The following is a 15,591-nucleotide window of genomic DNA, read 5'->3' on the forward strand; positions in this document are numbered from 1 at the left end:
TGTGTATGTGTATGTTTGTTTTTATATATGTGTTAAAAACTTAATAAAAAATCATTATTAAAAAAAAAAAATGAGATATTTTAAATAAGAGATAAAGGCTAAAAGGAACTGGAAACATTTAAGCAGCCTTTCTACAACTCAAACATACTTCTTTCTAAAGTTTTTTTTTCCAGCGAAGGAAGGTTCTAACTCAAATTCATTCAACAGGAACTCAAATTATCTATCTCTACAGAGACACCATGAGATATGTTCTGTTAAGCGACTCTCTCTCTCTCTCTAGTATATAAACCTAAAGAGACATTAAACCCTGAGGTTTTCTGCCTAGTACTGTTCTGAAATATTCTGAAATATTTTAATTCAGTGTTGCTTAAAAAGTGTTGGTTAAAAAAAAAGGAGTAATTTCTGACTACAGAATTTTAGCAAGGAAAAATAGGTCTAGATAGTTACTAAAGCAACACGAAATTTAAGATACTTTCAGGTGACTGAAAGAACTCCCAACTACAGTCCAACTAGAGCCAATATTACAGCACTGACATTATGCCAACTACTGTTGTTAGCAGTAAAATATATAATTTAAAGCATTTCCAGTGAATTCATATGAGTGAGGTTTCTATCAACATTTTATACTTTTCATTTTCAATATCATCTTTGATTGTCTTCATACAATTTATTCCTTCCAAGAGACCCATTCCTTCCTGGGTTTGGTGTAGTGGTTAAGTGTACGAACTCTAATCTTGGAGAACCGGGTTTGATTCCCCACTCCTCCACTTGCACCTGGCTGGATGACCGTGGGCAAGCCATAGTTCTGATAAGAGCTGTTCTTGAAAAAGAGCAGTTTCTGTCAGAGCTCTCTCAGCCCCACCTACCTCACAGGGTGTCTGTTGTGGGAAGGGGAAGGGAAAGGAGTTTGTAAGCCACTCTGAGACACCTTTGGGTAGTGAAGGGCAGGGTATAAATCCAATCTCTTCTTTTTCTTCCTCAAAGAGAATTCATTACCTAATCTAATTAAAAGCCTATTTACAACCTACATACACATTTTAAGTGCAATCCTAAAAACAGTTATATCTTTCTAAGCCCACTGACTTCAACAGAGTTAGAAGGGTATAAGTCTGTTTAGGATTGCACTGTTAAGTATCTAATGGTTTTTCAAAAAAAATATTTCACGTTTCACTGCTCACCTGGCCTCTGATAAAAACTTTATTTTCAACTCTTGAGGAAGGTCTTCTTTACAGGTTTTTACAGCAACAGGAGTTTTATCTTTTAGTGTTCCCTTGTACACTTCACCAAAATTACCCTGAAATTGCAGATATTAATTGTCAATAAACACAGTACTGTCCTCAGTAAAATAAAGTTTTATAGTACAGAAAATATCACTAAGCTTCATACACAACTGCAATGAGGAACAATATTCTTACAAGTTCACATGCCACTTAGTACTGACTGAATTCCTTGAGTCATAAATGAGTTGCCAATTATGAACATCACTGCCAAATTGCCCCATGTTTTGTTGAAGGCTTTACTGGGCCCACAACTTAGAATGAGATAAACATGAGAACATGAAAAGTGGCCTACTAGATCAAGACCAGTGGTCCAACTAATACAGATTCTATTTCACATCGTGGCCAACTAAGAACCTTCATACAAGCAGAATATGTTCCTACTTTTGTCCTAGTCACAGACACTAGCTGCAGCCCAAACAGAGTTAAGCATGCCTCTAAAGAATAATGTGTTACAACGCTTCAAAGAACTGGGAAGCATGCATATGGAAGCATCAGAATTTAAGGAAAAAAGCAGAACAATTATAGGGCTTATCTGACCAAGACCAAGGATGTTTTTCAACTTAATAGCCAATGGCTTATAATAACTGTTTTCTCAGCTATATTTTTCTCACAAAAATAGGAGGGGGTACTCTTTTCCTTTCCTTTTATGATATGACTCTTTTGGCCACAGCCATCAGTCTAATCATACATAGAAGGGGGGGGGGTTTCACTCCAGACACAAAATGTTGTTTTAAATTTTAAGCTGGGTACTCCACAAGGCCTGTATGTGAGATGCATGTGCCAGGTGCAAAGAAAGTGGGTACTGGGTATTGAGAAAAGCTCAGGAAATGCAGAGGGGTTTTTTGCCCCCAGGGCAAAATTCCCAGAATATATATCTCCTAGTCATTGGTTTAATTTCGACTCCAAATTATTTTCTCTCTCATGTAAATCAGCTGATTACTTACTTTGCCCAGTAATTCTCCCAGTGTGACATCTTCATGACTGAGAACCCATTTCTTATCCTATAAGAAAGAAAACACACCAATGTTGAATCCATAAAAAGACACACCTTATACAATATATTTGACCTTCTAGGAACAGACCTGGGGAAAAGATCAACAACCTCAGATATGCAGGCGATACCACTCTGATGGCTGAAAGTGAAGAGGACCTTAAGAGCCTCTTGCTCAGGGTAAAAGAGGAGAGTGCAAAAGTGGGCTTGAAGCGCAACATCAAAAAAACTAAGATCATGGCATCCGGCCCCATCACTCCATGGCAAATAGAAGGGGAAGTCGTGGAAGTGGTGACAGACTTCACGTTCCTGGGATCCCAGATCACCGCAGACTGTGACAGCAGCCATGAAATTAAAAGACGCCTGCTCCTTGGGAGGAAAGCGATGGCGAACCTAAACAGCATGATAAAAAGCAGAGACATCACCCTGCCAACAAAAGTCCGCATGGTCAAAGCAATGGTATTCCCAGTAGTCATGTATGGCTGCGAGAGTTGGACTATAAGGAAGGCCGAGCGCCGAAGAATAAATTCTTTTGAACTATGGTGCTGGAGAAGACTCTTGAGAGTCCCTTGGACTGCAAGAAGATCAAATCAGTCAATCCTCAAAGAAATCAACCCTGACTGTTCCCTGGAAGGCCAGATAATGAAACTGAAGCTCAAATACTTTGGCCACCAAATGAGAAGGGAGCACTCACTGGAGAAGACCCTGATGCTGGGAAAGATTGAAGGTCAAAGAAGACGGGGACGGCAAAGGATGAGATGGTTGGACAGTGTCATCGACGCAACGAACATGAAATTGAGCCAACTTCAGAGGACAGCGGAAGACAGGAGGGTCTGACGGGAGCTGGTCCATGGGGTCGCGAAGAGTCGGACTCGACTGTGCGACTGAACAACAACAACAACAGTTGGACCATTCAATCAATAACAAGCTAAGAACTTATAACCCTGAGAATCTATAAAGAAGACTTTAAAATGTTCTGAGCAACAGGACATTAGAATGTTGGGGAATATTCCTACCACATGGGTTATACAAAACCAGATATGCTTTTGCATATACCCACTGCTGAATTAAAACATGTATTTCAGCAGAAACAAGGTAATTCATTTTGCAATAAAATCCAAGTGCTGACTTGAGTCAACAAAATGACCCCCAACACACTGGAAAAAGCTAGTTTTTATTATGCAGATGAACTAGCTATATATTAGCATCTGTTCAATGTACATAATGCAGGCTCGTATCATATTCCAGTAATATTCAGTAGTATAATAAAACAGAAAACATACATTACAGTGCTATATTAATGACTATTCTGTTACAGAATATACTTTAATACTGTAGTACTTACTATTCCATGACAAATTTAATTTGGCTACATCTCTTTTCTAGACCACTGTGTTACTGATCAATATTGCCTTGCATTGAACTTCCAGTTTATGGCGACATGCAGGCAGATGCATCTCCCGGAAGCCCCGGGGATGCTTTCTGCACACCAGCGTGTAGGAGGGGGTATGACAGGTCATGATCCCCCCCGGAGCCTTGGTAAAAAGCTCCTAGCGAGGGGGCTTTTGAGAGGTGACCTCTTCGCCGGCGCGATGCCAGAGAATTGAGGTGCTCCTCCGCCCAGAAGGTCCTGTCGCTGAGTGTCCGCATGGACTTAGCATCGTTGACCAGGACAAGTGTCGGAGATCGGGCAAGAAAAACTAATGCCGAGCATGGCTGGTTGGCCGGCAACGAACTGTGAGTCGGGTTGAAGCAAGCATGAAGATTTAAAAAGAAAGCTGCCCCCCTTAACAAGAGATGAAAAACCTCCCAAACGCATGAATGAAAACACAAGAATAAAGAGGGGGGAGTTTTAAGAGTCTTACCAGAGTGCAGATAAGCGTATGGGCAAATATCAGAGACTTTAGCAACTTTTAGAAAAGTAAATAATCCAAAAAGATGGTGGGGAAGAAACCAGATAAGGAAAAACTGTTGACAGCGAAACTAGTGGGCAGTCCTCAAACGGAAGAGACCACTGAGCTTTCCAAAATGTTGGCAGATTCCTTGCGCCCCCTGCTGGATGAGATGACTAATATCAAGCAACAATTGTCAACAATTGGTCAGAGTTTGGCTTCACAGAAGTTGCAACTGACTAAATCTTTAAAAGCAACGGAGCAAATGGCAGAGAAGGTGAAGGAAATGGATGCCAATACTAAAAAAGTCAACAAAAAGGTGCAAAAGCTAGAAATGAAACAAGCAACAGAAGAGTCACAACTTTTACAGCTGCAAATGGAGAAAGCAAATTTGGTCCTACGGTTCCAAGGGGTCCTGGAATCTAAAGGAGAGAATCTGAAGCAACTGTTGAGTGAAGCAATAGCCCCAATGACAGGTTTGACAGTGGAATATCTTTACAGCGAGATGGATGTGGTCTACAGGTCCTATTCCTTATACATCAAGAAAAATAATCTGCCTGGGAAATAGTAGTCAGATTCTCGAAGAGACATGTGAGAGACTCTATTTTGAAAGCGACTACAGGAACACCCTTAAAAATCGGGGACAATAACATTAGGATTTTAAAAGATATTCCATTTGAAATAAGATAGACGAGAAAGAAATATAAAGACTTAATCCTTTTCTTTTTTTTTACAAAGGGCATCAGTTACAGATGGTTAATTCCAGAAGTCATCATTTTCAAGCTCCATGATAAAAAAGAAAAGATTGATTCTGTTCCTAAAGTACGTGAGTTTCTGAGAACACAGCTGGGGGAACCAGCGGAGGACAAGAAGGAAGAAGAAGAAAGCAAATCTGATGGCGAGCTAGGCTCGGTGTCTTCTGACGAGGACTCTCTCTCTGAAAAGGGAGCGGCAGCACCCAAAAGTCCATATAAATTGAGGATAAGAAAAGATATGAGAAAATAAAGGCTGATGGACTCTGAATTGTGCCTGAAAATTTAGTAATAATTTTGGGGTGCTCTGAGGGTTTCATTAAACAGATAAATGGATGGTTGAAAGATAAATAACCTAGCATAACCGACTATGCTCAATGTATTTTTAGCATTTTAGATTAACATTGAGATAAGCTGATGTATTGATCTCCCACTCTTGGCGTTTTAGTTTTTAGTGGGTTTCGTTCCTTTGTCCTTAGATGTAGTTCCCCCTTCCTATATTTTCAGTTATAGTTTGTAGTCTTGTGAAAAAACCAATAAAAAATTCCCCTTAGGGGGACTAAAAAAAATATATTGCCTTGCATTGCAATCACCTTTTTCTTGTTATCTGGTAATAGGTGGATGCACACTGATTAAAACCCTCTTGAAAATATAGGGTTAAATCTAAACTTTCTATTTTCTTAATAGTGGAACTGTCATCCAATGCAATAAGATTCTCACCAATGCAACATACCTCTTTCACAACAGAAACACTCAGTGTCCTAGCAGAAGGTTCCTAGCCCTAGAGGAAGACTTCCAACATTAATTTATTTTATTTATTTATTTTGGGATTTATATCCCGCCCTACCCATACGGCCCAGGGCGGCAATTAACAGGCAAGGGAAGCCCCTTTATAGACCCAAAAACACACAAAACAGAACCAACCAGGGTTAAAAGCTTCTGCAAACCCAGAAGAGCCTTGGTTTGGTGAGAAGGGAAGTTGAGAAGAAGCAGAACTAGATGGAGAAGGGCAACAGAACAAAAGAGGCATGGCAGGAAGCAGGGCTGGCAAGGGTATGGGAACAGCGAAGCCAGGACATGGGAATGGGATTTCCCATCCCTTATGAGTCCTTGAAGATCCTCTCTTGTAATAGTATACTGTTTGTCTGTTTTAAAATACCTTTTTGTGATCTCTCACTACTACACCACAAGGGGAAGTGAGGTTTTCACAATGAGGTGGGTAAGTAACTACACACCGAACATATCCAAAGATTAAAGCATGTCTTGAGTAAGAACAATTGATGAATTTTCCTGGGTAGCATCATATTTTTAATTTAAAATTCTTCTTGACAGAATTATCAGAAAGATCCTCTATTTACAAGGATAATTTTTAAAAAAATATTAAAAGTGCAGAACGGTCCACTGGTGGAGTTCTTGATGGTACCTGGTATTTTTGGCCACTGTGTGTCAGAGCATTGGACTAGATGGCCCATTGGCCTGATCCAAAATTGGCTTCTCTTATGTTTTTATGTTCTTATGAGGATAAAAAAGAAGAAAAGGAGAAAGATGTATGCTGCTTTGGTCTCCACTACAGGAAAAAATGGTGTATAAATGAAGTAAATAAATATTAATACAGAGGGGTCATTTCATAGAAAAAGAGGTGCAGGAGCTCATTAGCATAACTTATTTGCATATGTCACACCCCCTGACATAACCGGAAGTGTGTCAGAAGGCAACACCCACCACTCAGGCTCCACCCCAAAAATCTCCAGGTATTTCCCAACTCAGAGCTGGCGAGCTCTTCAGAAGACCAAAGCTGCTGTAACGTAGAAGATGCAGCCTCTCATGAAGGGACTTGTACATGGCAACCAGTATCTTGTGGGCCCAGCAACTGATTGAGTGACTGTAGGATAGGTTATTCTAAAATGAACACAAATGAAGCTGCCTTATAATGAATCAGACCCTTAGTCCCTCAAGGGCAGTACTGTGAACTCAGACTAGCAGCAGCTCTCTAGAGTCTCAGGTTGAGGTCTTTCACATCACCTACTGTTGCCTGGTCCTTTTAACTGGGGATGTCAGGGATTGAACCTAAAGCAGAAGTTTTTTCAATGAGCCACAGCCCCTCTGCAGGTGTGACATCATGTATTTCCTGCCTTGCATCGACTAGTAATTGCAGTATGCATTAATGTTGTTGTTGTGACACCACCAACTTTATAATTGTTTAATACACAAAAGATTTCAAGCTCTTTCATGTGATGTGGAATTTTCAATACATGTGTGTATAACATAAAGTAGCCCTTTAAAGGGGGGGGCTCTTTATCATTAGTAAAGAAGAACACATCACTTAGCTTTTCCTCATCTTTTTTAGCAGTTGACTGATATATGTTTATTCAGCATTTACCATGCAATTCATTAAAAAAGACAAAATAGTGTACTACTATTTGATCCCACAGCAAAGTACCATCATTTCATGAAAATCTTCCTAATTCCATTTCACCCTCCTTTATTTTTGTTAAAGAAAAATCTAGAAACTCCAATCACATACTAATATAAATAAACTCAAAACAAACTGTTCTCAAAGCATTATGATCAAATTCAAAACTACCCCAGTGCAGCTATTGACAATAGGTATTCAAAAGCAGGTTTCTCCAGGCATCCATAGCTAGATGGGGAATGGTGTGCCCAAGCACATCCAACTCATGTGGTCCCTTTTCCTGATCTTATAGTGATGGTTGCCTAAAACTCATTTAAAACCTTACATCCTTTACAACTGTTCAGGACAGCAAGTTGGGGACCTTCCTTTCTTGTCAAACAGTTGATCCAAGCTGTCAAAATGTTGTGTTCCAGTCTACTGAGAAAATTCAGTTATAAAGTAGAAAGAATGTTGCTCTGTTTGACAGGTAAAATACATTATTCCTAAGGATTACAGAGGAGGTTCATACCTCTGCTAATGAAATCCAATTTCTTCATTAAACTATCCATTTGATTTTTTCCCCTTTTTATGTTTCCCTTGGGAATAAAACTGACTATTGCCCAAGCTCCTTGAAAGTAGTCAGTTTCAGAAGTGGTTCAGTTTGCACATGACATAGGAAACCAACTACAATCAGGACATAGGGGGGAAAAACCCTGTTTGTTCATTATTTACTGATCAAAGGCGATGGAAGAAGGCAAGAGGGACCAAGGTGTGGCTAAGAGTTTGGGGCTGGCCAAGTGAAATATTTCTCTTTTCATAGTTGAATAGTATACTTCCTCTCTATTTCAAAAGTAATGTGCCATACAGCACTGAGGAATAAGGACTGCAGACATTCAAGAAACACAGACAGAAAGACAGGTTGCTTACCTGTAACTGGTGATCTTCGAGTGGTCATCTGTGCATTCACACCCTTGGGATATCCAGCACCTGCGCTGACCCTCTTCGGTATCGTTAGAAAGCAAAAGGGATTTTCGCGCCCATTCCCTGGTCACGTACCGGGCTCCACTGTGCATGACCAAGGAGGGGCACGCAGATCCCGCCAGTTCCTTCTGACCACCGCCCAACAGCCTCCAAAGAATAAGCTGAAGGGCCCAGAGCAGAGGGGAAGGAGGGCAGGTGGTGTGAATGCACAGATGACCACTCGAAGATCACCAGTTACAGGTAAGCAACCTGTCTATCTTCTTCGTGGTCTCTGTGCATCACACCCTTGGGAGACTAGCAAGCAGTAAACGCTTACCTGGAGGAGGGGCCAAGGCCCTACATCTGCACCGTCTGCAACACCGCTCGACCCACTGCCGTACACCGGCTGAACCGTACATCAAGGGCATAGTGTTCCACAAAGGTGAGAAGAGTAGCCCATGTTGCGGTGTTACAGATATCTTCCAGCGATGCACCTCTCAGGAAAGCCGTAGATGCTGCCACTGCCCGCGTGGAATGAGCTCGGAGCTGTCCAGGGAGCGGCTTTTGTGCCAGCGTATAACAAAGTCTGATGGTCTCCACAATCCATTTAGAGAGGCGCTGCGAAGACAGCTTCTTCCCCTGGGAAGGTAAACTGTGACCGATGAACAGCGCCGGAGACTTATGGAAAGACTTAGTTCTGCCCAAATAAAATAATAGCGCTCTCTTAACGTCCAGAGAGTGCAATCTGCGTTCTTCCTCATTGGAGGGAGACTAAAAAAACGTAGGGAGAACGATGTCAGTATGTAAATGAAACTCTGACACAACTTTAGGTAGAAAAGAAATGTCCAAAGCCAACGAAACCCCATGCGGGGAAAAACTCAAATAAGGAGCATCACATCGGAGCGCAGACAATTCACTCACTCTACGAGCAGAGGTGATAGCAACTAAAAATGCTGTCTTCAAAGATAACAATTTTAAACTACGGGTGGCCAAAGGTTCAAAGGGCTGACCAGTCAATTTGGTGAGAACTAAAGCCAGGTCCCACGTCGGGGTAGGTTCACGAAAAGGAGGGTAAAGTCGGACGAGGCCTTTGCAGAACTGCTTTGTCTGTGGGTGAGAAAAAACTGAAAACCCATCTATAAGCGGGTGGTGAGCTGACACCGCAGCTAGGTAGATTTTAGCAGAGGAAAAGCTAAATCCCATGTCCAGCCTGGACAAAATAAAATCAAAAATTGACCTCAAATCCAATGGAGGAGGAGGCAGCCGGAGGGATGCCAAATAATCCAGAAATTTCGACCACTTTCCATCATATGAAGTTCTAGTGGAGGGTTTGCGACAGTTGACAAGGACGTTGTCTATCCTGTCACTAATTACGGAAAGAGTATGTTCCAGATTGTTAACTTGAGACTCAGAGGATCATGATGTAGAATCTGCCCCCGTTGGGCTAGAAGAAGATCCATCACCCAAGGGAAGTGTAGGAAGGAGCCCTTGGATAGATGCAGCACCAGGGGGAACCAGTGCTGACGGGGCCACCACGGAGTCACCAGGAGACAACGGGGTTTGTCCTGCTGGATCTTGATGAGGACCCAATGAATGAACGGAAGAGGAGGGAAGAGGAACACAAAGTAGGGTGTCCAAGATATCAGAAGGCCATCTCCCAGGGACATAAGGTCGATTCCTGCTCTTGAGCAAAACAGAGGGCACTTTGCATTGTCGCGAGTTGCGAAAACATCTATTTGTGGATGACCCCAGAGGTCGAATATTGGTGAAAGGTACTTCCAATTGAGTTCCCATTTGTGTTCCGTTGCTCCCCCTCTGCTCAAGAAATCTGCCTGGACGTTCAGGAGTCCCGGCAAATGGGCAGCCTGGAGAACTGAGTTCCACTTGAGGGAGTCTTCCCAGATGCTTGAGGCTAACCGGCAAAGCGCTCTGGATACCGTGCCCCCTTGACGATTGAGATAGGACATCGTAGTGGTATTGTCCGTAAAAATCATGACCACTTCCCCCGCTACTGTACGACGGAACGACCGGAGGGCATAATGTACCGCCAGAAGCTCCAAGTAGTTGATATGGTGATTCGTGAACTGAGGTTCCCATTGCGCCCCTACACACATCCCTTCCAAGTGAACAACCCACCCCCACACTGAGGCATCCATGGTGATCGACACCACTGCAGCGGGAATTTGGAATGGAGCCCCTGCAAACAGATTGTCCTCGGACAGACACCATTGAAGAGTGTGGAGGATGGGAGGAGGAACCGTCATAGGCAGGTCTTGGGGATGTCGCTGAGGTTTGAATCTCTTGAGGAACCAAAGTTGTAGCGGGTGCATGTGAAGTCGGGCACACGTGAGGACCGAAGTAGTGGCCGCCATGAGCTGCTGTGGTCTGGCTTGATTGGAACAGAATCTGAATTGCATGACGAAGAGATTCCGCTCTCTGAAGAGGTAGGTAGGCCCGTGCGTCCACGGAGTCGAGGATGGCCCCAATGAACTGCACTAGGGTTGCAAGTTGAAGCATAGATTTTTGAAGATTCACTAGGACTCCAAGAGAAGTAAGGGTCGACAGAGTGAGATCGATATGGCGAAGGGGTGTATCCTTTGAATCTGCCACTAGCAGACAGTTGTCTATGTACGGGAACACTTGTACTCCTTTGAGACGGAGATGTGCTACTATGACGACCATCACTTTTGTAAAGACCCTGGGGGCCGTAGAAAGGCCAAATGGGAGGGCCTTGAACTGGTAATGTGCCTCTCTGATAGTGAATCTGAGGAAGCGCCTGTGCAAAGGGTGGATCGATACATGGAAATACGCATCCTTCAAGTCCAGGGTGACCATCCAAGCTCCCAGTGATAGGAGTGGAAGAATGTTCTGAAGAGTGGTCATTCAAAATTTCTTGTAGATGATAAAGTGGTTCAGAAACCTGAGGTCCATAATTGGACGGAGGCCGCTGTCCTTCTTCGGAACCATGAAGTACCGGGAGTAAAAACCTTGATGTTGATTGGAAGCTGGAACAAGTTCTATGGCATCTTTCACGGTGAGAGATTGAACTTCTCAAAGAAGGACGGAGGATGAAGGTGTTTGAACAAAATGGGAGAAAGGAGGGACCTGAAGAAACTCGATTAGGTAACCGAATTCGATGACTGAGAGCACCCATTTGTCTGAGGTGATGTTTCGCCAGGCGTTGAGGAATGGAGCAAGACGAGTAACTATGTCGGGCAGGGAGTCTTAGGGTTCTTAGGGGTTTTGTGCTTAGTTTGCATGGCGTGCGAGAATCTTGGTTAGTTCCCCAAAGAACAAGACTGGGAGTTAGGTGGTCTCTGCCACTGTTGTTCGGTGGGAGATTTTGAAGATGACGGCCTGTGCGACCATGACTGCCAAGGCCACTGCTTGGACTTGCTGTATTTTGGTGATGGAGAAATTCCAAGGCTACGAGATGTCTTAATACTTTTATCCAGTTCTTGGAGCACAGAATCTGTGGTCAAACTGAATAAGCCGACACCCTCAAAGGCAAGATCTTCCACAGTGGACCGAGTGTCAAAGGGGAGGGACGAAGAATGGAGCCATGCATGCCTACGTAATGCAACTGAAGTTGTAAGAGTCTTAGCTGCCGACTCCAAAGTGTGCTTCGCAGCACTAATCTGATGCCTGGAAAGCATCATTCCTTCATTCTGAATCCCCTTAGCTTGGGAGCAGTATTCTTTAGGAAGGTGAGTTAAAAACTCTGACATGCGTTTCCAGAGGTTGAATTGGTAGCGTCCCATGCACGCAGCATAATTGGAGGTTTTTACGCCCAGCGCTCCCGCAGTATGAAATTTCCTTCCCATGGAATCGATCTTTTTTCCTTCCTTATCTGAAGGAGTAGAATGGCTCGATTTTCCCTTGGTGAAAGAGTTGACCACAAGAGAATTTGGTTTGGGGTGAGTAAACAAAATTTCTACCCCTGTTTCTTGGATCTTGTACATGTTATCCAATCTTTTATTGGACACCGGCATTGAGGGTGATCCCATGATTCTTTCGTGCTTCTTAACATCACCTTGGTCATGGGTAGTGCCACGGAGGATGACATGCCAGATTGCATAATATCAAAAACATTGTCATCTACCACCTGGGGCACCAAGGTGGGGGTCATGGAGAGGTCCAAAGCCATCCATTGGATAAGGTCACCATATGACTTGACATCCTCTGAAGGCGAAATGGGAAGATTGGCCTCAACATCCAGAGGAGGGGATGGAAGGTCAGCATCGTCTCCTTGAGTGGAGAGTTTGTCCGAACTAGAGGACTCTTCTGATGGCTCCGAAAAGCAAACAGGCGGTAACGATACCGATGGAGCTATATCGGTCGGTACCGACGGGATCGGTGGCGGAGGCAATGCTGGATGCTTATGCATCGGCCTCGAAGCCTTCGACCCCGATGCTGGTTCTCGATATTGTGAGATTCTGGACGACACCGACTGACGATCCCAATCCATCGGAGGAGGAGGTGGAAGGGGAGGTGCCCATTGCATCGGTGGTGGGTACGGATAGTTGCCATAAAGGTATCGCCACTGGCACTGATCCCAGGTCAATGGAGGCGAAGGTTGCGGCCGGTGCCGATCTTCTGTGCTGCGCGATGGTGAGTACCGAAGGGACTGACGGTCGATATCTGACAAAGGTGTCGGTTGAGTGAGATCCACATCTGGATCGGAGTCAACAGGCCAGCCTTGTTCAAGAGGGTTTGCAGCTGGAGCACTACCTTGACTAGCAGACACAGCAGAAGTAACTTTAAGGGGCTGAATCTTCGAACCCTTCTTGTGTTTCTTGTGCATAACTTTTGTGTCTGTCCCTTGCTTCCGGATCTTGGAAGGTACGGGAATATCGGACCCCTGCTTCTGGATCTTGGAAGGTACGGGGATATCGGCCCTGTGTCAGTATCAAACATTTTGGCGCCGATACATCAATGCCGTCAGTCGACGTCGAAGTTCCCGACGCGGGAATAGGAATGTCCGATACTTGCGTGGACATCGAGGCATGTCCAGACGTCTCCAGAGGAGAAGAAGATGGTGGGAAAAGAGCTTTCTCCATGAGTGTCATGTGCAGTCAAGCAGTTCTACTTTTTAGAGTTTGCTTCAAAAACTTGCAACAATGAGGACACGATTGAACACGGTGTGATTCCCCGAGGCACAGTAAACAGCAAGAGTGTCCGTCAGAGGGGGAAATTTTAAGTCCACAGGACTCACACCGTTTAAAGAAGCCCCAACGTGCGGCCATAGGCCGGCGAAGAGGGGAAAAAAAAATTCTCAAAAAAGTTGAACCGATTGAAAAATTAAACTAAGAAGAAAAAATAAAGGAAAAGCTAGCTAACGCAAGGAATAACTAGGCCAAAGCCAAGTACTTTACCGACCGAAGCAAGGCGTCCTACCAGCGCGGCGGTCAGGAAAGAACTGGCGGGATCTGCGTGCCCCTCCTTGGTCATGCGCAGTGGAGCCCGGCACGTGACCAGGGAATGGGTGCGAAAATCCCTTTTGCTTTCTAACGGTACCGAAAAGGGTCAGCGCAGGCGCTGGATATCCCAAGGGTATGATGCACAGAGACCCCGAAGAAGATCCAATGTTCCCTCTAAGCTCCACAGTGTTGTGAGCAAAATTCTACCTCATAAGCGAAAAAAGCTAGTAGCATTAAAGTTGTGAGTCTATATTTGACTATCACATAAATTAGTTTTTAGAAGATTACTTTGATAACCTTGTAAAAATCTCAGAATGAATTCTTTTGAACTATATTTAAACTATATTTTAAGAATAACTTAAACATTATAAGAGAAAACAGAATCAAGTCAAACTTCATTACAGAAAATGTCCTCTATGGGGATAGCCCAGGCCTCCGAAGAACAGGTTTACCTGCCCCTTTCCACTATATTGGTAGACCAGGCCTCCGGAGAACAGGTTTACCTGCCCCTTTCCATGATATTGGTAGACCTGGCCTGCAGAGAACAGGTCTACCTTCCCCTTTCCACTATATTGGTAGGCATGACCTCCAGAGAACAGGTCTATCCTCCTCTTTCCACTATATTGGTAGACCTGGCCTTCAGAGAACAGGTCAACCCACCCCTTTCCACTATATTGATAGACCTTTCCTCAGACTGTCACCCTGCACTGAGCCTTAGAAAACATACCAGCCCTTGTGGGGGGGGGGGCTCTTGCAGTCTACTTTGGTTTTTTTTAGTGAAATATGACAAATTTACAGGTCAAGTATAACAGTGGAACAATCATCGTCAGAATGCTGCCTAACTTAACAAACAGGAAGTTGCTTAAATGTTACCATCCTGCCCAAACTACTTAATTATTCAAATATTTATATCCCACTTTTCCCTGTGACTCAAGGCAGCTTACAAATCATACTGAAAAGCATAATTGGGGTATGCAAAAAACCCACTTTTTTACAGCTACATTATAGCCTATGGGACCATTATAGTCAATGGGCCCCATAGGCTATAATGGAGAATCAATCCGGGAGGTATCGACTTATACATCTGTTCTATATATTACTGTTATGTATACTGAAATGTTTAATAAAATGCTATATATAAAAAAGATAATTCCCATCAATTCATAACTCACATTCTTTTACTAACAGTGCTAGTTCACTGTGGAAGGACTCCCCACACACATACACAAACCAATATTCTTCAGACAAATATCACCAAAGATTCACCATATGAACAGGAATGGAGAAAGAAGTTCATACATAATCCTTCCTTTCCCCAAAAAGCCTCTGTTGCCCCCCCGGGGGGGCTGCTAGTGAGAGTTGGAGGGACCTCACTAAACAAAATGCCATAAGGTGAGTAGAGGGACTGCAAGAACGGAGAATTAGTTAAGATCAGCCCTTCTCCCTATTGTAAGAGCATGGCATTTTGTTCAGGAACACTCAGAAACACCCCTCCGGGCTGTACAGGGAAGCCATGAAAAACATCCTTCTGTAACTCCTTCAATATACATATATTGGCCATAGTATTTCTGCACTAAACAGAGTACCGTTGCTTTCCAGCAATGTGTCTTAAGATAGATGCCATCAACTACATTGTCCATTACACTAATTTCCTCAAAAAGGAAGCAGCAATATCTTCTTAGAACAGTAACCTAATGATCTCTTAGACTGGACATAAAAACTGCAAGTAGTAAAACAGTACTAAAATTAAAAGTTAATGGATTTTCATACATTTCCATTTTTTAAAAAAAATCCCAATGACATGAAGTTTCAAAAACTCATTTATGAAGAATATATGTGATGTATAATCCCTTCAGAGGAACAATTAAACAAAATGGCACAATAAAATGCAATCAAGTCAGCTG

The 15,591-nt window shown here is 43.3% G+C and overlaps 1 protein-coding gene across 1 annotated transcript in view; it reads right to left on the reverse strand.

Annotated features, from left to right (window-relative positions):
* The window catches only part of FER (fer (fps/fes related) tyrosine kinase), a 203,354-nt gene that overhangs the window by 86,776 nt on the left and 100,987 nt on the right, over positions 1-15,591 (reverse strand). The window contains exons 12-13 of the mRNA XM_015423161.1: positions 2,225-2,281; positions 1,179-1,294 (exon numbers count right to left, since the gene is read on the reverse strand). Coding sequence (XP_015278647.1) covers positions 1,179-1,294; positions 2,225-2,281 — 173 coding nt within the window. The remainder of the gene's footprint in view (positions 1-1,178; positions 1,295-2,224; positions 2,282-15,591) is intronic.

Source organism: Gekko japonicus, unplaced genomic scaffold (genome assembly GCF_001447785.1).
Source record: "Gekko japonicus isolate JY-2015 unplaced genomic scaffold, Gekko_japonicus_V1.1 scaffold621, whole genome shotgun sequence".
NCBI lineage: Eukaryota > Metazoa > Chordata > Lepidosauria > Squamata > Gekkonidae > Gekko > Gekko japonicus.